Here is a 27,775-nt window from a genome sequence, read left to right as displayed (position 1 = left end):
AAAAAGAAAGGAGAAAACACTGTTTTGTTCACGGTTGGGCTCCGGATGAAAGTAAAAAATAAATAAATAATGAAAGGCCAAATGTAAAGAAAAATAATGTAATTGTTTAAATAACAATAACAACATAAGATTTATAAATACTATGAAATATTTATGAACCTGCAACAATGCTTTTTTTAAAAATACATTTAAAAAATAAATTTAAAAAAACAAAAAGCCTTCACATCCTGCATTGTGGCTTTAAGAACCGGGCTTCCTTGAAACCGTCAGGTCCCATTTAGCGAAGACAAATTGATGAACTTCTCCAGTATTTGCATCTTTTGTAACTTTTTAAGACCTATTTTTATTTTATTTTAACTTTTACAGGTATTTTTGTTCGGTGTTTCTGGCCGTTGACAAGGTTTCTTTTAGTTTTAAGCTGCAGCATGCGCGTCCGCAAACAGGGAGTGGCAAAATTTAAAGACTTGAATTTGCCCTAACTCCTCGCAAGTTTTAAACGGCGGTAAAGTTCCTGTGTGCGGATCCAATGGCCCACCCGTCGTCGGTAATCACGCAAGTAAGAAGAGAGGAGGAGGAGGGGGAGGAAAATGCCTGTCTTCGTGAGGAAGGTGAGTTTGGGAGAAGTTTTTGGAGCTGCGTATGATAATGTCAGAGAGGTTGGTTTGAGGGCGCCTGTCCTCTGTGAGCGGTTGCAGACATCTCTGTGATAACGCCTGCTCCTTTAATCAAGTGTCCGTGACCGGTTCTCAAAGGTTCTCACCGAGTTTAATAAGTTTGCATCCGGTGTAGCTTTTTGCGTTAGGTGGGACCCACGGGAGATTATAGCCGTTTCTAAGTAGATAAAGTAGAAAATATGTGTTTCACCGGGTCGGTCAAGGGGAACTTAACAGACTTCACGGTGTTACGCAGAATTTTTAGGCGGAATGAGGTTTGAACGGCAGAAATAACGTGTCTCTGAAGGGGGGGCGTGGCCACAGCCCCATTGACAGCTCACTCGTCCTGCTCTGGACCTCCATGCTGAGCTGCCGTCAGTTTATTTTTGTCTCCTCGTTTCAAAATGAACACGCTGTGGTCTCCCACCTCTTATTTACGTTATTATTGTTATGGAGACTGTGGAGCACGAGCAGTGTTACTCACTTTCGATAAGTGGGACATGGACTAAGCAGCTCTACTAAACAGTATTTATAGGTCACTGTAACAAATGATTTGGCCTATCTCTGGGATAGGTTCACTTACAAACACTTAGAGCTGTACACTCACCATCCGCTTTATTAGGTACACCGGTTCAACTGCTTGTTCGTGCAAATATGTAATCATCCAGTCACATGGCACCAGCTCAGTGCATTAAGGCATGTAGACAAGAGAGCGAGACGATCTGATAAAGTTCAAACTGAGCATCAGAATCGGGAATACAGATGATTGAAGTGACTTTGAATGTGGTGTACTTGTTTGTGCTAGACAGGCTGTTTTGAGTATGTCAGAAACTGCAGATGTGCTGGGTTTTTCCCACACAGCCATCTCTGGGGATGACAGAGTCGCCTGAAAAAGAGAACCTGTCCAGTGAGTCGAAGTTCTCTTGATGATACTGGCAGTCAAAGGCCACTGGTTACAGCCAAGGAATGCAGACATGTCCGATATTAAAGCAGATGTGCTACAGATGTGCCACCGAAGAAGACCACACTGGGTGCCCTTCCTGTCAGCTAAGAATAGGAAACTGAGGCTACAGTTCATATTGGTTCACTAACATTGGACAATAGAAGATTCGAAAGATGTTGCTTTGTATCAACCCTTCAAGCAGATGGTGGGGCGATGTTGTGTGGGATATTTTCTTCGCACCCTTCTGGTCTCTTAAACTGAGCATCACAGCCTACCTGCGTGGAGTTGCTGACCATGTCCATCCCTTTTTGACCACAGTGTACCCATCTTCTGTTGGCTGCTTTCATCAGGATTTCATCAGATCATCTCAAACTGGTTTCTTGACAATGAAATCAATGACAATGTGTTCATTGTATTCATGGCCTCCACACTTACCAGATCTCAATTCAGTAGAGCACCTTTGGAATGTGGTGGAACGGCAGATTGACACCATGAATGTGCAACAATGGCGTGATGCTATCATGTCAACATGGACCAAAATCTCCAGCACCTTATTGAATCTGTGCCGCGAACGATTAAGGCAGCTATGAAGCAAAAAGGGGACCAACCAGGTACTGGCAAAGTGTACCTAATAAAGTGGCTGGTGAGTGCATATTAGTTGCGGTAGTACTTCAGAAGACAGTGCTGGATTTATGCAGTTCTTTCCTAAAATGTACCATGTCACTTTGCATTTGGTGTATAATTTTTAGTATCCAAAAATACTTTGTTAGATACAATCACTTGTTATGTTGTACTTACTTTTTGAGTTGGGCACGTATTTTCAGGTACTTAAAAACTTGTACTTTAAAGTAAGAAAGATAACATGATAAACGTGGGGGATATAAACCATAATTTGTGGCCTGTGTTATAGTTTTTGTTTTTTCTAGCTTTGTTGTTTACTTCCGTCTTATTGTTAAGAAAATAATAGAAAAGAAGAAGAGGAAAAAAACTGTTTATCTGGTTTAAGTTTGTTATCACACCATCTCTGAACATGTAGTCAGCGCAAAATGAAAAACTGCTAAACATCAACCACATATCTCAGTAAGTACCGATTTATTTGCAAGTAGGCCAAATATTGGTCAACTAGGCCAATGTTAGCTGAGGCACATATTCATCCAATGTGTCAGTGAATTCTTAGAAAATCGTAAGGCTAAAAAAATGATTTTATGTATATAATGATGTTGCTGTTATTAGTTATTTCAAAACTAGTTTAGCAATTCTGTAATGCAGTTTCTTGTTTCTTATCTGGTGATGTACAGATGCAAAACGGAGATATCGGCTCTTAACTCCCAGAAATCAACTCGGCGTATGTTATTTGTAAAGTCTCATATGAGCCTCAAAATATATTTCTGTTTTTCTGTTATTGTTGATTGAGGATCACATCAGACATCAGCCTTGTGATTGAAAAACGCATGTTGAATTTTAGTTCTGGTACTAAACCTGTACAGTCATATATAAAGTTACCGTGGTAACTGAACTGAGGGGAACACTATTGCAGGATGAAGTGAGTAACGATTTTTATTTGGACTGAACAGATACAGTCTGAGTCAGATGTCACTGACTCTCTATTGATAGAAAATGTTAAAAGTAAGTTTGCATGGGATAATTTTATTTTATTTTTTTTAAGAAACGACTAGCTTATTTTTTTATATATAAAATATAATTTTTCATCATGAAGGAGGTCTAAATCCTGGTGCTGGTGCTCTGTAGAAGTTTATTTTGTTTTTTCAATTTTTGAGCAACGTTCTGGTGTAACAGTGTAAAACGGGAACAAAGGTACATAAACAGATCTTAAAATAGAGAACGAAGCTATTTATTGCAAAACAATGGCGATTAGAAAGGCGTTTAAAAAAGAAATGAATAACAGGAAAGGCTGTGTTGTAATTATGATCGGATAAATTAATGCCCAAGATTCTGTGTACAGATGATGGGCAGCTGAGACAGACTTTTGTCTTTAAGGGTTGTTAATATAGTAAAAGGAAAACGTTCTCAACTCACTTAAGATCGTTCAATCCTGCCTAGCAAAGAAGAGGACACTTGTTCATTGGCTGCTGCCCTAACAAACAGATTATTGGTGTCTGTGCTTTTTTACATTGAAGAATTTCTACAAAAGACACTCAATGCAGTTAGCATCCATAGACAGAAATGTCAATGTCTTATCAATTATAAACAAAAAGACTTCCTGAGCATCAGTTCTCTGAATGCAGTTGTGAACAGCGGTCTTAAACCCTATATTTTATTCCAGTATATGAGTAATCATACCATATCTGGGCAGTTTACAGACCCGTGGTCACATTTAAGTTGAATCTTAAAGAGTGTAGCTTGGGTCCTGTGCATACTGATGAATTAGAGACCCTGTTGAGTTGAAGTGATTGGATCTCATTTCTGTTCTTTGGCTTCCTCTCATACCAAGGAGCATAAAGGTGAGGCATTAGCAGTGCTGGTGCCCTTGAAAGAAGAAAAGATTGATAGTTGACCGTGCTGACTTTGTAATATATTTAGTTCTACTTCCCAGTGATGTGATTTGGTAGGCTGTCCTTGTGCTGTGGCTGAATCTAAATGAGCTAATTAAGTGAAATGAATAAATCTGCTAAACGACCTATCCACAACCAAACAGCATGATGAAGTGCCTTCATGTGAAGAAGCAGGATAAATAAAACATGTATATAGCCTATTTTGAACTCTGTGCATCTTAATAACTTGTATTTTTCAAGACAGTCATAAGGTGGCAGTATTGTTCAGCTTTCTGGTCAAGACCACCTCCTGCCTGCTCTCAGATTATTTCCTCCTGGCTAAAAGGTCATGAGTCCAAAACATGGCAGTCATGCAGAAGTGAGAGGCCAGCGAAAAGGGGAAGGGGAAGCTGCTCTTCAGCCATTCTATAGTTTCTGTAGTCAGTAGTGGTGTTATCAGTCGTTAAGTCCTAAATGTTTTGCACACTTTTCAGCCCTAAATACCTCAAGCTTCTTGATGTTTTATGGGCATTTGTTTTTTTTTTATCTCTGTCACCTCTGCAGTGCTCTGAAACATGCAGTTTAGTAGGCACAAAAACATGGCTAGTGATGTATTTTGACAAGTTTCTTTCCACACTCCAGCTACTTTAACAATTACATTTACACTGTAGTTATTGCCATTGAACTTGAGACTTGCTGTAAGGTGAATATTTTCCTTTGCAGAAATGTTTAAACTTTTTTTGACCTGACCCAAGTCCAGCTCGGCCACCATGAACTTGCCATACCATTTGCTCTGGAGGGGTGTGAAGCAACTTGTCAGATTGTAGCGGGATATCAGGTGTCAAAGTGTTGGAAAGTCGCTCATGGGAGGGGGGCCTTCATTCTTTCTGAGCCTCGATGGGAATAGAAGCAGCCGAGCACTGAGGCATGGCTCACCCGAAAGGGTCCCAGATAAGCCTGCTTTCAACTGAGTAGGCTGCTGATGTGGCGCGAGGTCTTTGCTGCCCCTTGGAAATGCTGTAACCTCATTATCAGCGTCTGAGCCTCTTGGATAGTGAAGTGTGAGGAATGTTGTGTTAGAGTTTGCCTACTCAGTTCTGCTGCTACCTAAGAGTAAAGCAAAGAAGGTGCAAGTTTATAATTGTCCGTCTTTGTATTGGTGTGTTCAGGTGTGCAGCACCTTAATTATAATCACGTTTCAGAGAGAATTCGTTTTTCACACAGGGCCTTGTAGGTTTGGATTTTTTTCCCTTAACAATAAACACTTTCACCTATAAACTGCATTTTGTTTTTCTTTTGTTTGTTTGTCTAATATTTAAATTTGTTTGTTGATCTGAAACATTCAAGTGTCACAAATGTACAAAAAAAAACAGGAAATCAGGAAGGGGCATGCATGCAGCACACAAGCCGGTTTATTTGTCTATCTTTGTTAGGATACTCACCAGCATCAGTATATTGTCAATGCAAATATGTGCCAGACCATTATCTAAACCCTTAAACCTACTTCTGCTTTCTTGTACAGATAAGTCCTAAATGTGGTGGCCCTGAGGGGTCAAATGCAGTGCAGTTTAAGAAGACATCAACAAGTAGATAGAAAAAAGCTTGGATAGCATACAAAACACAAATAATAATATTTCAAACTGCTTCTAACAAAGATGGTTGGACATCTTTGGTTTTTGCTGATAAGTGAGTCGAACGACGTATTGTTTGGATTAGCAGACACACACATTCAGTGAGTTCCTCGCCGGTGTCCATCAATCTGTCAATTTTCTTAACTACCTATTAACTTTTAAGGGAATTATATTGTATTTTACACATAAAGTCATTTTGTTTGTTTGTTTTTGTTCTTTTTAAATACACATTATGAAGTTTGTAGTGCAGTAAAAATCAGTTAAAGGGAGCATGACAGATATTTACTTTGATTACACAAACATTACATAGCAGTAAGTAATAGATGATAGGTATTGTTTTGTAAATAGCCAATAATTAATAATTGATAACTCAATACCCTGAGTTTATTACATTATGTTATTATGCAGTATATTTCTAACTAATTTGGCGGCTCATTCTCTTTGTCTTGAAGATAAAATGGAGGAGAATAGTTCTTTTTTTCCATTTTTGACTAATAAATCACTAAGTTGAACTTGAAGACCTTTGTGGATGTAAGCCAACTTTTAACAGAGTATTAACAATAATAATCCACACCCATACAAATACATGCATTTTATCAGGATTCAATTAGAACTTTCAAGTTTACAGAAAAAATGACACACATGCAGGCAAATGCGATCAAAAAATGTAACCTTGTCAGAGGTAATAATATTAGTATTATTTTGATACATTACTGAAAGTTCTGCATTGCCACTGTACTATATACACAGGCATACATGTGCTCTGATTCTCATTTTATTGCTTTGTAGAGGTATTACTGCTGCATTCCCTTTGTATCAATTAAGTTTGTACCCATGTCACGTTCCCACAGTATTTTTAGCCATGTTAGAGGTGGAAGAGTAGAGATCTTCAAAGCGAGCACGTCTGGGCCTTGAATAAGATATTAATATTACTGCTATGGCTCACATTGTTAACATCGTCTGCTAAAATTGACTGTTATTATAATTTAGTTTGCAGGTTAAAGCAGCACCTAAAACACTGCACACAAAGCAGTACAATGCTGAGACTGTATATGTCTACTGTAACAGTTTCCTACTTTAACCCTTTTTTTTTTTTTTTTTAAAGGTAAACTTGTTTAACCTTAGCTCTGTGGCCTTTTTGTGCAGTCTCGATTTTGCCATAATAGTTCCCTTTTAGCAACTGCTGCTCATATGGAGGGCACGCGTATGGTGTCAGATGGTTTCTTTAGTGGTGCTTCCTTTTAATAGTACAGTTTTACTTTTCATCCCCACAGAATATTATCTATCAGAAGAGTTATTCATCTTATATTTATTTTGGACGTTAACTCACGCTGACAGGAGCCAGAGCTGTCAGTGCATTCTGGGATTGTGTTTGTGTTGGCATTTGCAACACAAAGTTTGGAACCTTTAGGAGTGATTTTATGGTTCACAGTCCTCACTCTCAGTGGTTTCATTTAATTTTTTTATTTAGTTCCTGCACTGAAGTGTTACTGTGCTGCGTAAACAGTTCTTTCCTGCTACTTGTGACAGTTTTTTTTATTTATATACACAATCTCATCATTAACTGAAGTCGGCCTCTGGCGAGCTATTTTAGGCTCACTGATGTGTAATAACAGAGAACTGGACACCATGATGTTTTTCTTTTAACTTTGAGCTTCACCTGCCCAGTTCCTTCACACATGTTTTGAACACAAGCTTTTCATCATTCATCAAGTCAGGTATGTCCCAGCAAGCATGCCTTGACAATGACTGCTCCCCAGTGGTGTTGACCACTTTCAGCCACAGCTGACGAACATGCCAAACCCATCCAGCATAACACTTGAAAGTAGGTCAGACTTGTTAAGGGATGGAGCTGAAACCGTTCCAAACTGGTTAATAAAGGTTACTGTTCACTGTTTTTCAAAAACAAATGCACAAAACCGATTATTTTAGTAATCAAGTGATCTACTGATTTTTCTATCGAAATATCAGGTAAGACGTACTTTTGTCTTATTAACCAGCAATAATAAATATTCAAGCAAGAAAACGTGGGTCTTTCAGAATTAACTGTTCATTGGTTTCTATTTTGGAAATTGCAATGGTTTAAAGTTTAACTGCATACAATATCTGTCAAAAAAAACACCTAAACCCTTTGATTGTATGTGCATGTCATAGTGATCTTTTCTTTGTTTTCCTTAAAAAAAAAAAAAGAAATTTTCCTAAATGCAAAAGAATTTAATAATAATAATCTCAAGTACAGTCAAACATTAAAATCAAATCAAATAAGATATAGAATAAGAATTCAAGGCATAAAATTTTTTTCCTTTAGTCTCTCTTCTTGGAAGGCTTCCTGACAATAGGAGCCACGTTTTACTGTTGCTGATAACAGATGTTATGATGGTGCAGGCAATATTTAATAATTTAATTTAATTTAGTCCTTGGCTCATGTACATTTTCATTGGCTTGAGAAAAAGGCTTTTAATTTTATATTTTAACTATTAATGCAATTTGATTAATATAGTCTTTCATATTACTTCACTTTTAATCTGAAAAATGTTATGAAGCCTTGAAATTAGCATGGTCTAGTACACTGCATGCTCCTCTTTAGACTCGCCCCTGTTTGCTGCAGGTATCACCTACATGTGAAATAGGATGGCTGCTGTCAGCCTTTACCTAGCTGTATGATTTAACCAGGCTGCTATCAGACTAAGTTAACAGTTAATCTGCAGATTTTAATACAGCTTCTGGAGGCTGACTGCAGGTTTTTTACTGTGTAAAACAAACAGGAGTGGATGGAGCACCAATAAGAGTTTTTATGATTAAGCACTCCTGCTAGCTTTTAATGGTGATCACAGGAACATCGCTGGTGTTTTGGACACTATAAACAAGTTTTTCACTCTACGTAGGCTCACAGAGGCTCTGCCTCTTTGCTCTTCAGCTGGAAACAGACTCCGCCTCCCCATTAAAATGTGCCAGCGTCATCATCACTACAGGGTGGGCCATTTATATGGATACACCGTAATAACATGGGAATGGTTGATGATATTAAAGTCCTGTTTGTGGCACATTAGTATATGTGGCTAATGGGCACATGGCCCTCTTCCTATCCGGTCGTTAAGTGATGACGTGTCGAATCCTACTTCCGGGCCTAAAGTAGTCTGCGTTTAATATGGCTTTTGTGCTGTTAACATGTTTAATGTTTTGTATTTTCTTCTATTTGATCTCAAAAAGCTTCTAAAACAGTCAGTGATCACTGTTGACCTCCCTCGGCTTTTATTACCGCTAATCATTTATTTAAGCTCAGTTTTTAAAACCTTAGGATGTAACTACAGCCCAGCCCATGCAGCTGTATATGAATGACTAACCTCGTATTATGGATGGATTATCTCAGTTGTTCTCCTGGCTGAAGTTTGGTCCTTTTACAGCATCCTGCCATGCGATTACATTTGTTCCTGACCACCGAGAACATTCACGTTAACTTTCATCAAGTGGAAAAAAGTTAGCTTGTTTATATTATGCTAACATAGCTGTGTCGCTAGCGGTCACGTAGCACATCATTATATACCAGCTAGCCAAACTTCAGTAACCCTACAAACGTCACTGCTGTTTAGCTTTCTGTCTTCATTTATGTTGGAAGTGATAACAGAGCTGTACGTTTTAATTTGTTTCCAAAACCCCGCAGTCAGGACATGCTATATTGTATTTAGATAGAAGCTAGCGAGCTAACTTCCTGCTAACTTCTAACTCCGTTAAATGTCATAAATTCCGTTTTCATGGATGCCTGGATGTTAAACTCAATTGTTACACCTGGTAGAGCAGAACGCTGATCATTTTATTAAAGATGAAAGACTTTAGACAGTTTTTCAACTCTCAGTAGTGCCATAGTGATCGTTTGATATATGGACCTGCAGCGGAGTTTAGGCCCAGACACGGCTAGTGACGTCAGACTTTACGACCGGATTGAAAAAACAAAAGTTGTATCCAAGATGGCCGACTTCTAAATGGCCACCATGGTCACCACCCATCTTGAGGAGTTAGCATTGGCGCCTCTGCTCTGCGCCTCTCGCCCTCACATATACTAATGTGCCACAAACAGGACTTTAATATCACTAACCATTCCCATGTTATTATGGTGTATCCATATAAATGGCTCACCCTTTACTGCCGTTTTGTTAACAGTGTTTATGTTTAAAACTGGAGGCTTAATGTGGTCATTTATTCATACCCCTGTTTCAAAAATCTCTGTCAGAACATGGTATGAAATGCTTAGGTGGAAACTAGCGAGCTAACTTCCTGTTAACTTCTAACTCCGTTAAATTTAATAAAATCTGTTTTCATGGATGCCTGGATTTTAAACTTAATTGTTACACCTGGGAAAGCAGCAACGCTGATGATTTTATTAAAGATGAAAGAATTTAGACCATTTTTAACTCTTAGTGTTCGTTTGACTTTGGGACCTGAAGATGACCGAGTTTTGGACCCAGGTTACTCTGCGAAGCTCCTCACTACGGCAGCCGTAATGCTCTGACAATCCATCAAGCAGTGTGGCTTACCAAAGTTGTACTAAAACATTTTTTAACAGATTTCTGCACGCCAAAATCGGTTTGAGGTCAGTAAGCACAACCAGAATTCATACATAAGGCACACTCTCGATTTTTTGAGAAAATTAAAGGATTTTAAGTGTGCCTTATAGTGTGGAAAATGCGTTATACAGAAGAAAAGAATATATCGTGATATATATCGTTACCACACGTGCTTCAAATGATACCCCGATATGGATTTTAGGCCATATCGCCCAGCCCTAATATCAGCCAAATATATACAAATATATACATATTGGGTTTTTATTGTGTTGGTTTTTTTTTTTTTTGTTGGTTTTTTTTTTGAAGCATCAGTCTTAACACTTCTGTGTTAGTCAATCGGTAATATCAGTACATGAATGCTACTTTCACAATCATCACACATTTACACACAAAACATCTTGATAGGTTTGTATTATCCACTAAGGCAACAGATGTAGTCTGAGCAGCATGCTAATGCTTTAGCTGACAGCTCTGACTGGTCATCAAGGCTCAGCTAGTTTGTCAGTTTTTCTTTCTTTGTAAATGCTGGCTTTCATCACTCTCACACCAGCTGATGCGATGTTGTCCACCACTTGTATGTGCCAGAAGCTGTTCCTTCTGAGGTATGCGACATTGGCAAATTCAAAGTGACCTCTAGTATCCGAGAAGTTATGTGTATTGCGTGGTCATATCTTAGATCTACAACTGCATTTTAATGAATTATGTTCATACATTTTCAAGAGTTCAGCAGAGAAAGACTCGGGTTCAAAATGATTTTTTTTTCTTCTCACTTTTGTACTTTTTATGTTAAAAACATTAATGTAATCAGTTCACATTAATTATAGCCTTGAATTTATTTTTTCATCTTATATTGTGAATATCAGCTCTTAAAGATGAATACAAAAACAGACCTTCTGCAAGTCTGTTTATTTCTTCTAATTATTAGTCCTTTATTTAACCAGGTAAAAAAAATCTCAGTGAGATTAAAATCTAATTTCCATAATAAATATTAGTACTCAGTATAGGGCAGTCCCTCGTGTCAATGAAATTGTATCACATGGAGTTTAACCATGTACTGTGTGTTAAGTTAACTTGGTGTTTCCGTAGATTGCATGAGTGTATAGCACAGACACATATCCTTACTAATTACTATAAATAAAAGTCCAGAAACTCCCAAACACTCTGGTTTTTGAGCATGAAGCTTAGCAGGCTCTGTTGGGATTAGAGTGGTTAACCCTAAGTCTTCTGTGATTTAAACTGATAAGTTGTTTAAAACAAAAATATCATCCCTTGTTATCTAGCACAAGATAAATAAGGACTAAATCATGAGTTGTAACATCTGGTGACACACAGGCCCACAAAACCCAGAAAGTTTTAGCAAATGAGCTCTTGCTATTCATTTGTTTAGTCTTTTAAATGCATTGCTATTATCATAGGTTTCATTATGATCTGTTTTATGGGAGAAAACAAATGTATCCTAAAGCAGCTATTTGCAGTAAATTAAAACTACTTTTTGCTCTAACATGGCAGTCTATTGGGTCTAAATCACTTCTGGAGCAAGCCTCATGAGGGACGTTCTAGGAAATGCAGCTCTGGACTCAGCATAAACCACGTTTATTATTCATTTCTAAAATTATGTGGATTGTAAAATCAGCCATGAAAGTTCAGTTTGATACATTTATCAGCTAGGTTAATTAACAACTAGCTAATAATGCCCATGTACAAGACAGTTCTTGGCATTCAACTTAACAAATCAGACACTGGAGCTCCGACTGGACCCAGATGTCTTCACCAGACTATTTTGGGGATAAAATGTAGTGACAGCACGGCTGGAACAATGCACAGATTGGATAAGTCGAATGAGCAGAGGCGCCAATGCTGACATCATTGGCATTAATTAAGTCCAGAATGCATTAATCACAGTACTAGACATTACATTTGCTTACATAGTTATACAGAGAGTTTGCAGTAAAACTGATCTAGTACAACTGATCTAGTGCTGTCACACGAGTACAGTATGAATTCTGTCTTCTCTCTGTCTCCCTATGATCCAGGTTCTGTTGCTGTTTCCAGCTCAAAGAAGTCTTACAGCAGAGGTTTTCTTCGCCGTCTCTTCAGTTGTCTGTGTAACAAAGACGCCAAACCACCTCCAGTAAAAATCAACGCCCCTCTCTCGCTAGAAGAAAATGGGACAAAAGTAAGTGCATCTTTTAACCCCCCTCCCTTGCTCTTCCCTGAGATATCAACTTTCTCTCACCCTCCCCCTTGATCATCTTTGAACAGCATGTGGGCAGCATGATTGGCAGCTGTTAGATGCCTGAAACACATGTTTTCTTGGCTTCCATATTGGTTTCTTGGCTTTCATGTTTACAAGAGCATCTCCCCCGGGCTTGGTGAAAAAGTACTCCATGTTCAGACATCAATCATGGACTTGTAGGAAAGCCGGAAATGGCGTAAATGTTGCAGAAATGCATGCCTGATCTGTCATTGCTGCTTTGCAATGCTTTCTCGGAAGATGCCATTGATCAACACATGTTAGCGTAGCTGTTTTTACCCTTTTAGTAGAGGGGAATTCTGGTAGACAGTATGAGTTGTTCTTCTTCTTCTTATCATCATTATTATTATTATTATTATTATTATGATGTTTGAAGGTAGGGTAAATATAAAGAACCATACTAATTAATATTAGATTATAAATTCATAAACAGAAACTTGTGTGATGACAAAATATAAAAATGACTGGAATGTGAGGGCCTGATCTTATGTTTCATACAGTTTTTTTTCTTCTTGTGTTTTTGGACAACTGACAATACTAATTATGGTTAAACTTGGTGTAGCCTTTGAAAACATCACTTTTGGCTGCTACGGTCTCAAGATCAAGTGGCCAAGACGTTCTCAAGTGTCAGTTTCATATTTATGCCTTAGTTCAGCCTTTTATTGAGATTTGATATTCCACAAGTTATTTGACACGTCTTTCCAAGTCCCCAAAATAAATTTCTTGGTCTCTGGCAAAGGGAGGGTCGAGTCAAGTGCTCAGTCTCAGCTTTGGTTGTGACAACCTGTCATGTCATCAGGCATGCTGCTCCTGTTGCTGTTACTCTCTCATGCAGACTGCTACTCCCCCCCCACCAGCTCTGTGACTTTTCACTCTGAATGGACTTTACAGTTGGATGCCAGTCATTTGGGAGTTGGTCTCTACAGATACAAATGCATGGAGTAAAAGCTTTGGACAAAGTCTGATAAATACTTTCGTGATGTATTTGGAAAACTCTGAGCAAAACAAAGGCACTAGAGAAGGGGAACCATCCACTGAAGCCATGTTTGCTGAGCAGTGCCAGGTCCCCAGATTAACAGAAGCTGCAGATCTCACTGGCCCATCAAAGGGAAGTGCTGAACTAGGAGTAAAGGTCCTCCTTCAGGAATATACTGAGCAGGCTGTCAGCGAAGAAATGGACCCATCTATTCCTTGTTTGGAACAATGCAACCTGAACTCGGATGAGCTTGAATCCTGCACATACTTTAATGGACACGCTGACAGCTTTGAGCAATATTCAGAGAGCAATGGATTTTTTGAATCCGACCAGATCCTCGATAAGTGCGAGACTTCAGAGTTAAGCCAACCGTGTGATGAATGTACTCAACACTGTGAGTGTTTTAAGTCCTCTGAACACTGTGGTAATCATAGCTCAGCTTCTGAATGTAGTGCTTGCTGTGAACAGTGCGCAGAACACCTCCAATTATTTCAGAAATGTAAGCCCTCCGATCAGCAGTTGGAGATTTCTGACCTTGACGCTGATGAATTGGAAGTGAACTGTGGCAGTTTGGGCCTTTGTGGAAGGTGCGATTTCAACCTTGAATGCACAGACCACCCCGAGGCTCTACAACAATATGAGCCGTCACAACAGCAGAGTGACGGCTTTGACTCCGAGTCAGACACATCAACAGAGAACTTTCAGCAATGTGAAACCATGGACTCACTCAACTGTAATCCTGAAGTCTGTGAGTACGACGAAATATCAGATGAAACTGAATTTACAAATGATGAAGATGATGAAGAAGCAGAGGAAGAAGATTATTATGATGATGATGATGGCGATTTTGAAGATGATTTGAGCTATAAAGCCAAACAAAATGAAACAGAGTTCAGTGATGAAGAATCTCACAGTTCCTCAGAAGACACACCTGTACAAGTTTACTTTGATGACACTGAAAATGTTGCCTTTGCAACTGATCTCTGGGAGACGCACGAGTACACCAAAGAAGACTTTCAACAAGCTCTTACGACAGAGGTGTCCACGGAATCTGGTGAGCCGTGTGGAAATGATGACTACGAAGTAAGCCAAGAACCGTATAAATCCGAGTCCAGCGGTGAAGAAGATGGTTCCTCAGATTGCTCCTCTGTGGAAACCAAATCCTTTAAGACTTGTCCTGAGGGCAGTATTCCATCTGATCCCTTCTCCGATTCATCTGAGGAATCTGACAAAGGACCTCAGGAAGATTCCAGCGATGAGCAGACAGAGTGGGAATCTTTTGAAGATGAGGAAGTACAGCAAAGTGATGAGAATAAATCGAAAGCTGTTGATGTCACTGTTGAGGATTACTTTGATTTGTTTGACAAAGTGGACTATTACGGACACATATTTACACAAAAGCAGCGCTACATCTCTTGCTTCGATGGCGGAGATATCCATGACCACCTGTATCTGGAAGAAGAGGCAAAGAAACATAAAGCCAAAACTTTATATCAGTTTGAAGATATTAACAGGGAAGCTAATGTAAAAGACACAGACACTTGTTCTGACGATGCATCTGAAGATACTTATGAGGAAGTGGATGTGGACCAGAGTGATGGGTCTTGTAATTTAGAGACTCAATCTGAGGATTGGCTCATCGCAAAATCAGAATCAAGTTTTGAAGAGGATGACGAAAGCAAAACAGAGAACGGTGTCGTTTATGCAGAAAATGATGAGACAGCCGAGGATGATAAAGCCCCTATTGATGAAGAAGCGTGTGCCTCTGATGACCACGTTTCTGAAGAAGCTGAAGTTCGCCCATCCACTGGTCCCGAGGGGAGCATGTTTGCACCATTAGCCAAGGAAATTTCTGTTGAAGGTGATGCTTATGAAGATATTTTGTGCAGTTCTCACTATTGTGAACCCAAACCTTCTGCAATTGATGAGACTGCGAGCATCACTGATTACACAGAGGATGACAAAGCCAAGCCTGAGCCTGAAGACGACATATTTATTACATGTTCTGAAAAGGAACCGTACTGGTCACTTATAGATAATGATGAAAATAGACAGCTTTGTGAGCCAGGTGTTGAGGAATACTATGTCTATCAGATTAAAAGCATTCAGTCATCTTTTAAACAAGCCCTGAATGGATTTATTTTAGAAAGAAACTCGCATGATCAAATAACTAATGATGAGAATGCTTCTAGGAGTCAGAGTCAAGATGCTCTAATATCTCTGAAAGAGCTGGCGGCCACTGGGTTGTGCCCAGAGGAGTGCGTGTCCGACACATTTGGAATTAATGAAGTTATTGACATGAACAGCTCAGCTGTTGAAGAGGAGTGTGTGTTAAATGAGATTTCAAAAGAAACTGGACCCCCTGTAGGAATTATTCACAGTGTTCAGGAAAGGGACATGGTGCTTATGAAGACTGAAGATAACAATGATTCTGAACAAAGCAGAGAGTCAGACGAGGATCAGAGTGACGATGAGTCCTATGAGACTTGTGAATGTGATTACTGCATCACACCAACTGAGGAGGTATAAGATAAGAAGTACTTCATTTATCCCAAAGTTGAGAAATTTGTTTGGTAAAATTACATTAAACACAACAAACATATAAAAAAAATTTATCTTTAAAGTAAAACGAATTGGAAATAAATTTGAAATATAGTAAAGCAGAAATGGGTATAAGTTTGTTATACATGATAATATTTAAAAAATTTCCAAGTTATAGCCCGACCAAAGTATCAGGGATTAAACATCAGGCAGATACAATGGTGTCTGATTTTATAAAATAAAATTAAAAAATTAAGTACAGAAGAGACGAGAGGAACACCTTAAACCATGTTATGCGTGTGGTATGCAAAATATCCAACATTAAAAGGGTACTCTGTAACTTCCCTGCTGGCAGCATGTGATTGGAAGACCATAAACAGAGTAATGGTTTACTTCTGCTTGACTTGTTGTGACAATGAAAAAAGATAAGATTTATTTTTTTTAAACGGAATTGTCATATTATCTTGGTAAGGAGTTGTAAATAAGTAACAGATGTACATTTTTTGTTTTTACAAAAAAGAAAAAAAAGAAAAGAAAATAGCAGGAAATATATAAAACCAATGAGATATAGATAGATAGATAGCAAGCATTGGTCTTCATAAAGGAAGCTTAACACAGGCAAGCTTCCTTACACTAGCTGACTCAAAAAAATCTAAAAATGCCTGTGGAGGTAACGGTTATCATAACAGTGGTTAACAAATTTCTCTGTTTTGCTGGGCTTCAAACTGTGTGTGCACTCATGTACATAGGGGGTATTTAACACGTCATAAGAATACTTCTGTGCAAAATGATTACTGTGAGTGCCGCCTACTCCAAATGTTATCTGATGAGATCTTTAAAGAACACAAAAAATATAATCTTCAAATACAACATAATCACAAATAAAATAAGAGATTAATGCTAAAAATAATCAGTATTGTAATTCAGTAGCCCTATTCAGTATTTGTAAAAAGTGTTAAAATAAAATGAACCTTAATCATTTTAATGCTTAGTGCTGCTCAGTGCTGATGTCCAGTTTTAAGGTATTGAACGACTGAACGGGAATTCTTGGCTTGTGTTCTGTGCTGTCGTAGCTCCAATTCTATTTGCTTAAAAGAAACTTGTCAGCAGAAACGAGGAAAACAACATTTGTATATTTTCTGCATCACCAAATAAATTCCTGTGATTGAAGAGTAGGTGTGTAACAGAAGTGACTTTTAAAAACATAAAATAAAGAAAAGAGAAATAGATCAGGTTTAAATATGTGATAAAATATTACTTTAATTTGATTTATTTGCCTTTTTATCCTCTAAATATTTAAATAAACAGTGAATTTTTTGACATTGTTAACTAATAAATGTACATTTTCAAACTGATGAGTCTTGCTGCGGATGGGGTCAACACAAAAACGTTAGCTACCTTAAAAAGAAAAAAGAAAAAAAGAAAAATAGCTTTTAGCCCTTTTTATCATGTTAACTCAAAGGTTTGTGGGAGAAAATAAGGCGATAAATACAAAATGAAGATTTTACAAATTAAATAATTAATCAATCAAAAAATTTAACAAGAAATTAAATAAGGAGGAGAACCTATATGTTAAATTAAAATAATAGTAATTTCCTTTCTTTGCACGTTATTGAATGCATGTTTTTATCATTGCAGTATTTTTGGTGCATAATATTACCTTCTTTTGCTATCTTAATCTTATCTTAATTAATATTTTTATCTTATTTTTTTCATTTGATTGTTCTGATGCCAACCGTGGCAGTGAACACACAGAACTGAGACTTGGCATATTGTGTGGTATCTGTGTCAAATTCCAGCTCTGCCATTAGGCTCACGTGGCAGCTCACTGATGGACAACACATCCATCAGTGTTACCAACAACCTGTTTGTTCATACCAACTTGTTTTTAGAAGCCGAATCACATTAATGAACTCTAATCACGGACCGCACGTTGACGGATGAGACACACTATAGCGATATCTACACGTTCCGTCAGCACAGTAGCAGCTGTACCATCCCAGGTTCCCCGTAACCTCTTACTGAAACAACACAACACTGTTAAAGCGCTTAAGTGACTAGAAACACAAGCACACACTCATAATCCGAATGACTTTCCTAGCATATTGAAATGGTGAGACCGTATTTCTTGCGCATGTTGTATTTGAAACTTCACTGAAAAAATGTTTTTGCCTTACACAGCTGAGGTGTAAACTGTGTGCTCTTCTTCAGCTGCCCGGAGAACCACTGCTCCCACAGATGGAATCAAATGATGAAGGAAAAATCTGTGTGGTCATTGATTTGGACGAAACACTAGTGCATAGTTCATTTAAGGTAAGATATATATATATATATATATATATATATATATATATATATATATATATATATATATATATATATATATATATATATATATATATTTTGGATTACGATGATTCTGTAGACCTTCTTACATTCTTGGCCTTGGTTCACATGGACCCTCTTGCTCTTATTTCTACTAGGCTTCCATGTTAAAGTAATTAGTCTACCTGCGGAAAAAAAAAACATACAAAGGAGACACATGATTGGTACAAATTTAGGGGAGACACAACATATTTTATATTTTTCACAATCCAGATCCAGCCTTCAACATAAAACCCCAAGATCTTAGGAAATTAATATTAGATTTTATAGAAAGAAAAGTAAATCTGTCTTCTATAGAACACCTACATAAAATTCATATTTACATAAGATATTTTGTGAAACTATGTTACTGCATTCATGAGTGTTGATATACTGTATTGCATGTTTTTAATGAAGTATCATGCAGCTTCCTTTCGGGCTGTTTGATACCTTGTATGGTAGCATTCAGTGAATAAAGTAATCAATGCCAGAAGTCGAGGCTCCTGTATCACGACAAATTATGTAATGAATGCCGCGTGCTGTTTAGTCCTTCTGCGGTCACAGCCTGTCCTGAAAGATGTCACCGGATATTGGTGTCGGCTAAACGGGGTCACACCTCCTCTGAGCTCCATGTTTAACACAACGCGGAGTGTAAAAGTTGCTGTTACTTTGACACATGAACTGCTTTAAGAGTTCTTTATATCTGAAAGAAAGGGTGGTTTGTTTGGTTTGTTTGGTTTTTTGGGGTTTTTTTTTTTTTTTTTTGCAAAAAGCTGCTAAAATTAATGTCATAATGAAATGAAATTAGCTTTGGGTGCACAGTGTTTGATCTGGAAGAGATCTCAGTGACCTTCTCTACTGTGGTTTAGAAAATCTTACCATTAAATGATCAAACAGTTACATCAAACATGAAAGAAAATAACAATAATAATGTATAAAAGAAATGTATGGATGTTTAGTTAAATGCATAAGAATTTGTATGCAAAGTATCACTACACAGTTAAAGCCACAAAAGAACATAATAGTGCAAATTAAATCAATGTAATACAGAGGTAGATATAAATTATCACAAGTTTAAAAAAATGCATTACAGTATAATCACCCTGTTTACCAGTGAAGGTGAGAAAAAAGCCAGTCTTGTCTATACTGGGGTGTTGAAATGCTTGGAAGTTGTTGAAATGTTCTTGTTAGCTCACACAGCCTGCTCGCTGTAAGCTGATGGTGAGCAGATCTAAAAGAGGATGGAGTTCAAGCTGCTGCTATTGCTGGTGAAATTTGCTTGAGAATAACGACAATGTTTTATTAACTTTGTCTGCCATTAGAATAAATGATCAAAATCATTTGCACTATTTGCTGCTGCAGGAAATAGGAAAATCCCGTGCACGTGAATGCATACTAACAGCTTCTGGATATACTCAATCTGTCTTACTTGCATTAGCTCATAGTATACCAATTTAGGCCATGGTCTTATACCATATATGGAATACACTTGCAATGATGCTGATATCAGAGAAGCAGCCTTCTCACTTTCTATAGTGCCTATGTTTCAGTAATCGATGGGAGAAGAATCCATTTATTCAGTGTTTGTGCTTCTCAGAGGCGGCTGGCACAACATTTTTGCTCAATTTGTTGCCGTCATTCTTTTCTCTGTTTCAAAGAGTTCTTTGGAGATTATAAGTTAAACGTTTTTTTGTTTTTTTTTTCTTTTGTTTCAAACAGCCAGTGAACAATGCAGATTTTATCATTCCAGTGGAAATTGATGGAACAGTTCACCAGGTAGGACCTTTATCTGCTTAAGTTACTGTTTGCTGCTATAGTAAATTTGACATCACAAGGGACCCTAAATCTCTTTTTTCCCCCATGCACTCACCATGCCTGTTGTAAACATCAAACACGGACGTTTATCCTTGCTTCAGTTTGCACGCGAAGTAGTGTACATGCAGCCTGACAGAGCTGTAGCCCTCTCTGTTGATGGCTCCAAGCAGCAGGTGCCTATTTCAGTGGCCTGACGAAATGAAGGAAGCTTGGCAGGCTTCTCAGAAAACACGGCCATTAATCTCAGTATGCTGAGCATATTATGTACGGTGCTCATTGGGATGGCATTACCTTTCCCCTACTGGCTTCAAATGGCAACTGCAGTCTGTTGTGCTTGGCCAGAAGAAAGAAGAGCTTTCAAAAGGCCTGGGTCTGTTTCAAGTAATCCAGGATAGGCTTGTTAAAGTGGGGAAAGCCTATTCGGGATGACTTGGTTCAGAAACAAGGCCACCGGCATCTCAGTGGAGGTAGATGTAGAGTTCTATTAAGGTGCTTCTGCTTTGTTTTATTGCACATATTATTTCTTCTTTATGTTATGATAATAATGGCATATGTAGTTGACATGATCACTTTTCATTAAGGGATATTTTTGATAAAAAGAGAACTGACATGTTTATTGGCTGTTTTTATATTCACTTCAGTTTATTTACAGCAGTTGTTTCAAGAGCCTTTATGTTGTAAGGAACGCAAGAACCACGGTGACAGTGGGGAGGAGGAACTCCCTCTTAAGAGAAAGTGATATCCAACACAGCAAGGTTCAGGGAGGGGTAGCCTTCCCCCTCACCCCAAGATTTTACTAATAGACTTGATCTGAACTACAGTGTTTATTTACATTTGTTGTCCTTTGAGCTTTTTATGGTCAGAATCTGTCTCTAATAGCAGCACCAATTCTGGATTTATTTCTTTTTCTCCTGCACTCAGGTGTACGTGTTAAAGAGACCCCACGTTGATGAATTCCTAAAGAGGATGGGAGAAATGTTTGAGTGTGTTCTGTTCACTGCAAGCTTGTCAAAGGTATGTCCTCATCCTTTATAAGCAAACCATTACACTTAGGATTACTGGAGGAAAAGACTCATTTTCTGAGTGATCACCAAATGTTTTCAGTTTGCGGTTTTGTACGTTTGGTTTCAGACTGCTATAATAACCTTGTAGTTATGTCATGGACTTGCATTAAACCACTTGGAGGATAAAGTTACGAGATGGCAAATCCAGTTTGTTTTGGTATTGCTTCTATAGTATGCGGATCCTGTGTCAGACCTGTTGGATAAATGGGGGGCCTTTCGGAGCCGTCTTTTCCGGGAAGCTTGCGTCTTCCACAAAGGAAACTACGTAAAAGACCTGAGCCGTTTAGGAAGAGACCTCAACAAGGTTATCATCTTGGACAACTCCCCAGCCTCCTACATCTTCCACCCCGAAAATGCAGTATGTCGTTTAGATTACTTTGTCATTTAGATTACAAACACTGTCATTCACAGAAAAGTCATAGTGGACTATCTAAAAGAATTTCTAATCCCACCATCTGCTACTTTTGTCCGCACCTCCAGGTTCCTGTAGCATCCTGGTTTAATGACATGTCAGACACTGAGCTCCTCGATCTTATCCCGTTCTTTGAGAGACTAAGCAAGGTGGACGACATCTATGACATTCTCAAACATCAGAGTACTTCACAGAGTTAACAGAGGCGGGATAATAGGATGAAGATGAGCACCAGCGGCTGTCATCCGGGGGCCACGGAGGCCGGTGGGCAGAAGGCTCCACAGTGCTTCCCAATACAAGGACCACACTGCAATAAAGGGCTGTCATTTAATCTAAGATTCTCACAGCAGTACTGCATTCAAAGTGACAGCAGCCTTCCAGCTGGGTTGAGTGCTGCTGTGCAGGAAGTTGACCTGAACGCTGTGACAGATCTGTTTTTCTTTTTTGTGATGTCCAAGATGGTTCATATGTGATTAAATGACTTCTGGAGATATCTTTTGCAGTGCAGCTAGCGTGTTGTTGTTGTCGTTTTGTGACAGCACTGACCTTTGTAAGTTTGCTGTAAAGCTAGATTGTGCGAGCAGTTGTTCAGCGTGATATTACAAATTCACCACTATCAGTCATTTTAATGTCAGTGAAGCAAAAGCATTTGAAGTTTTCACACAGCAAATAACACATCACCGAAGACTGTAGCTCAAATCCTGCTGAGCTAATATATATACAAAAAAACGTTCATCTTGTATTGCTTATTTTGATGTTTTCTAAATATTGTATGTTTTACTGTATGTCTCTGAAAAGCTTTGAATAGAATATACCATTTAATGTAGCACTTGCTTTTACATGTAAAAGATGTTTTTCTTTCTTCATCTTTTTTTTGCAATAGAAAAAAATATCCATTAGTCTGCTGTTAGTGAATATACACTGCTCAAGAAAATTAATGGACTACTCATCACAGTCCGTCTGATAAGGAAGCAGAAACCAATGAATCCATTGCACCTACTTAAGTCAAAGCTATGACAGCTACACTGGAGAGATGACAACAAGACAACCGACAAAAAGTGAGCGTTTTTCTTTAGTTTTGCTTTTTGTTACGGTTCTTGTCATTCCTGGTAGCATGAGAGCAGCTCATTCAGGTTGCACAGGTAGTCCAGCTTCTCCAGGATGCTCCAGCATCCGTACATGCTAATACAAGAATCTTTGCTGTGTCTGCTAACACAGTCTCAGGAGTGTGGAGGCGATATCAAGAGATGGTTCTTTACACAAGGAGAGCTGGATTATGCTGATTATGCGACTTAGCAAAAGGGCCGGTATTGTCTTCTTCTGCAAGAAGGAACAGGAGGAGCATTGCCAAAATGGCCTCTAAACTTGGGAGGTCTACCACTGGCACCGCGTTCTCTTCACAGATGACAGCAGTTGACACTGAGCACGTCTGTAAGATGTGATAGAGTCTGATACTGTGGTGAGCATTAGCCAGGACGGCTGGTGTGGCAGCGGTTTAGTGATGATCTAGGGAGGCGTTTCCTTAGAGGGTCACACAGATCTCCATGTGCTCTTGAACCGTACCTTGATCATTGTTAAGGATAAAGTTCTCAGAGCCACTCTCAGATGTTATGTAGGTGCAGTGAAAGGCAATGGTCGGCTGCATGTAGTCTGTGCGTAATTCCAGAATGACAAGACACTGAAGCCATGGAGTGGACCTTATATTCACCAGAAGATGACTCCAGCTGAGAAATTGTCGTACATCTGATGCTGTGACCTGTCGCCCAGACTCTTCAGGAACTCATAGATGACGTTACCCAAATCTAGGAAGAGATCATCCAGCATACTGTACACCATCTCACCAGGAGCATAAGTTGGATCGCCTGTGATCTCCATTTTAAGGAGTAACGTCCTCAGTCTGTCGGGCAGGTGGGCACTGGAGAGCATAGACACCTAATTTTGTAAACACAATAACTCAAGAATTCTTCTTCGTTCATTAGAAAGTCACCTAGGATTTTCATCTGCTAGGAGGCTGCAGGGTAGCACCAATATTTTTTATTAACTAACATTATTTAAAGGTCTCATAGTGCTGATGATTCTGGTTTCACGTGACTCACCTGATTTTAAAATAACATTTTATCAAATGCAAAGTAAGTGTTCCCCTAATTTCTTTGAGCAGTGTAGTTTTTATTCCGTTACTAAATCCTAGCATTGGTGGAATATGTGAAAATCATTTTAGAAGATGTTTTAGACTGTATATAACAGATGGGTGCAGCTTTAGGGTCTAAAAGTGAAGCAGGAATTCCTCAAACTTGCATTTTTTGTTTCTCTCTCGAAACATGGGACTTTACAAACCAATGGGTGATGTCATGAGAGCTACATCCATCTTTTATATACAGTTTATGGTTATGCAGTTCCAGGCACGAACACCAGGTTCTTTTATTTTTGCAATTTCAACCTGTAAAGCTTATAAAGCTTAGTCAGGCTTTGTTGTACTGTATTTGCAGATGGGTGACAAAGGAAAAACCAGTGTCAGGTTTCTCAGTAAGAACGACTTCAGCATCGATTTAATTAGTTCCTTCAACTCTAGTGGATAGGATAACACTCTGCCAAATGATATCACCTCATCTGGTGTTTTGTTGTTGCTAATGGAGAGAGTTGTCAAACATGCCAGCCCCAAATCTCCCTTAGTTATTCACTTGGGTCGAGATGTTATGACTGCAAAGTCCAAAGTATGATTTATATATGTTCAGTATGGAAGAAACCACTGACAACAGTTTAAAAATGTGTTATTCAGAGGATCACTTTTATAGAATAAGAACTTTGAAATGATTTTTTTTCCCCTTCTAATGGAGTAAGGTGCCCAAACTCTGCCAGAGGTACAACAGCCACAGCAAGAGTCAAGGGTTCAGGTCTTTCCTTTAATTTGTCACCCACTGTTTGGCTCTGGAGTAGCTTTAAGAAGCAGATTTACACCACACTGACTGAAGGTCACACACACGTGTACAACAGCAAAAGTGGGTGAGGCTATTTTTTTTTGGTTTGTTTGTTTGGTTGTTTTCTTTTTTTGTAAATATCAGGAATTTATTGTGATCTAGTTTTAATGTTTTTCTGAGTTATCACTTGTGTTCGCCATCAGTAATGTAATATTTCATGCTGTCTTGGATAAGTTTGATTTGACTTTGCCTACTGTCAGTAAACTTGAATGTGGCGTGTACGACCTTATCGATCTGTATATTCAGTTTGATTTGAGGGGAATTTGCCACATGTGCAGCTAATAACAGTCAACACTGGGGGGGAAAAAAGACGAGATACTTTCACCTTCCATCAATAAAGCATGTTTTATTGAAACGGTCATATTTCACTACAGTACTTGACTTCACATTCCTCACACTCAACACAACATACAAGATCAAGTCGAAAGGAAAAAATGGAATATGGAACAGGTTTGATATGAAAACGGCAATCGTTCTCCACTCGACAAACATAATACCCACACGATAAAACCATTTGATAAATCAAGCATGCCCTGATCATCAGTCAAGGTGATCAAATGTGTTGTTTTTTCTTTCATTTTGGCCCAGTATATTTACATTACAAGCTGTTTGCTGCAAGACAGAAAGCTCTTTATTCAAAGTTTCCATGAAAACTTTTTAAAAAATATTTCTTTACAATGAACCAATGATGGAAACATTTATTGCGCTGACACAAAAACCAACACTGGTCATACCCATAAACTGTATATAAAAGATGGCGTTCAATGGACTTTTAGGTATGAAGAAGTATTTTTAATGGTTTATTCCGCGGTGGCTACTCTGATTGCAGAAAGAGTTATGGACCTATAAAAGTCTTAAGTCAGCGGTCCCCAACCCCCGGGCCTCGGACCGGTACTGGTCCGTGAGTCGTTTGGTACCGGGCCGCGAGAGTTGAGGCTCAGGTGTGAAATGTATGGTTTTCAGGGTTTTTATCGGTTTTCAGCGTTATTTTGTTATCGTTTTTATCGTTAACTCTGTTTTCCTGGGTCTTTTCACGTGTGTTATGAATAAATCTTCTTTTTTTCGGTACCAGTACTAGTTTTATTTTGTTGTATTTATCCGCGACACCTGGTCAGAGGGTCCGGTGGCGCTAGTGTCCGGCAGCCTCGCCTCTGTCAGTGCGCCCCAGGGTGGCTGTGGCTACAATGTAGCTTGCCATCACCAGTGTGTGAATGTGTGTGTGAATGGGTGGATGACTGGATATGTAAAGCGCTTTGGGGTCCTTAGGGACTAGTAAAGCGCTATATAAATACAGGCCATTTACCATTTTACCTTAAAGGCCGGTCCGTGAAAATAATGTCGGGCATAAACCGGTCCGTGGCGCCAAAAAGGGTAGGGACCGCTGTCTTAAGTGACCTCAGAAGTCCTCAAATTCCTTCCTATGTCACTCAGCATTTTCCTGATTGGCTGAATGAACTGCTTGATTAAGAGCATGTTGAATACAGTACTAAATTATAGTTGTTATGGCTAGAATATAACATAAAACTAAATAAAATTCTCATTGACTAATGACTCACTTTTCATACCAGTTCCAGAGGCGGGAAACGACTAAATGCAATTACTGTTACTGTACTTAAGTCAAATTTTCAGGTATTTGTGCTTTAAGTATTTATTTTTCTGATGACTTTTTACGTTTAATGTATTTTCTACTCCTTCCATTTTCAAAACAGGCTCATTATTTAGGTGTGGGGAGTCATTATTTCCTACTGCATGCTTTAAAACATTAAGCCAGTTTACATAAGTAAATTGGAGTATCCATCACCAATGTTGAGCAAAATTGAAGCTGATGATTCACTCACTGAATTCCACCTTTATTCTGAGTACAAGTTGTAAATCGGCGTCGATAGCTTGTGCAAGATCTACTTATATCTTGTTGATTTCACCTTTTAATCTTCAAAGAACAGCAGCAGCACACCTCAGCTGATCACAGTCTGCCAGTGGGTTACATCATGTTGGGTAAGTCCATCTTTTATATGCAGTCTGTTCTCATACTTCATTCATGTGTTTCTGTTTTCTAAACCAAAAGAAAAAGTCGCTGCCACAACATCCACACAAAAACATGCTGTAATAAAATAAGGGGAGCCTAAAATTAATACATAATGTTAGTTTCCTAATGGAAAAGGCCTACCAATGTGTGTATACAGACACACATTGAGAGTTTTAATTTTTGCTTTACATACATTATATTCCAAATCTCTTTCGAGTTGTTGTTGTTGTTGTTGTTGGGTTACTTTAACACCAGAGACTTAAAGTTTGAGTATTTCAATCAGATTTTTATTTCATTTTATTCTATTTTCTTTGGCACAAATACACATTCATCTTAAGCTTTCATAACCCAGTTAACCCAGTCAAACCACTTTCACATTGGAAATTATTTACAACGAAACTCCAGTTTTATATAACAACAAAAAAACTCTTTGTAAATGTTCTCACACGCTGGCAAATGTTGTCGTTAAAACGATGAGACGATTAAATGAACTGCATGAAAATCCATCACAACCCTGTTTAAGCCACGTTTACAGACTGGATTTAAATATATAAGCAATTTCAGTGGTACAACTTCAGCCACCAGTATAATAGTTAAGCCACATCAAGGTAATTGTAGAGCAGGGATTTCACTCAGTGATCACCTGTGAAGCAGAGGAAAAAATTACTTTGAAGTCCAGAGAAACAAAGTCTTACAGTTGGTTCAGCGAGGCTCGCCATATTTTATTTTTTGATTTAATTAAACATAACTCTGACCGTTCTAGACAAGCGCCTGTTTCAAAGAAGTGATCCCTTTCAGTAAGTGGTTTTAGCTGATACCCCAAAAGTACTGTCATGACAGATGAACTCGAGAACTCCCTCTCATGTTTAAATGAGTTCCCATGAAGTCATTTTATACTGGAACTGGACTATTTTCAGCTTTCCACTCTTACTCTTACCATTGAGATTCGGATTACCATTTACGAGCTATGACTCGCAAACTGTCTCCACTGTTTATTGCTAACTATTAGCTTACCATCTCAACCATGTGTGCACTACTTAGCTACCACCCCAAAAATGCTGTTCATC

The 27,775-nt window shown here is 38.5% G+C and overlaps 2 protein-coding genes across 12 annotated transcripts in view; one reads left to right on the top strand and one right to left on the bottom strand.

Annotated features, from left to right (window-relative positions):
• Nucleotides 1-236: 236 nt before the first annotated feature.
• Nucleotides 237-25,451, top strand: LOC146616591 (carboxy-terminal domain RNA polymerase II polypeptide A small phosphatase 1-like). 2 transcript variants are annotated; one of them, XM_085375270.1, is made up of 7 exons: nt 237-608; nt 12,315-12,457; nt 18,264-18,365; nt 20,136-20,192; nt 21,153-21,245; nt 21,468-21,653; nt 21,776-25,451. In XM_085375270.1, exons 1-7 carry the CDS (start codon nt 527-529, stop codon nt 21,905-21,907), a joined length of 795 nt encoding a protein of 264 aa, XP_085231396.1. In that variant the 5' UTR covers nt 237-526; the 3' UTR covers nt 21,908-25,451. The 2 variants fall into 2 exon arrangements, with proteins under 2 accessions (XP_085231396.1, XP_085231395.1); XM_085375269.1 differs by lacking the exons at nt 237-608; nt 12,315-12,457 and adding an exon at nt 12,998-16,034 and having other exon boundaries at nt 21,776-25,447.
• obsl1b (obscurin like cytoskeletal adaptor 1b) overlaps nt 25,002-27,775 on the bottom strand; it is a 37,512-nt gene continuing 34,738 nt past the window's right edge. For all 10 annotated transcript variants that reach the window (XM_085375256.1, XM_085375257.1, XM_085375266.1 and 7 more), the window contains one exon: nt 25,002-27,351. In XM_085375256.1, coding sequence (XP_085231382.1) covers nt 27,341-27,351 — 11 coding nt within the window. In that variant the 3' untranslated portion in view covers nt 25,002-27,340. The remainder of the gene's footprint in view (nt 27,352-27,775) is intronic.

The sequence above is a fragment of the Diplotaxodon limnothrissa genome, linkage group LG16, assembly GCF_057381915.1.
Source record: "Diplotaxodon limnothrissa isolate DT_005_m linkage group LG16, D_limnothrissa_male_GT1.1, whole genome shotgun sequence".
In the NCBI taxonomy this organism is placed as follows: Eukaryota; Metazoa; Chordata; class Actinopteri; order Cichliformes; family Cichlidae; genus Diplotaxodon; species Diplotaxodon limnothrissa.
The sequence above is the reverse complement of the archived record's forward strand: the minus strand, read 5'-3'. Positions and strand labels throughout refer to the sequence as shown.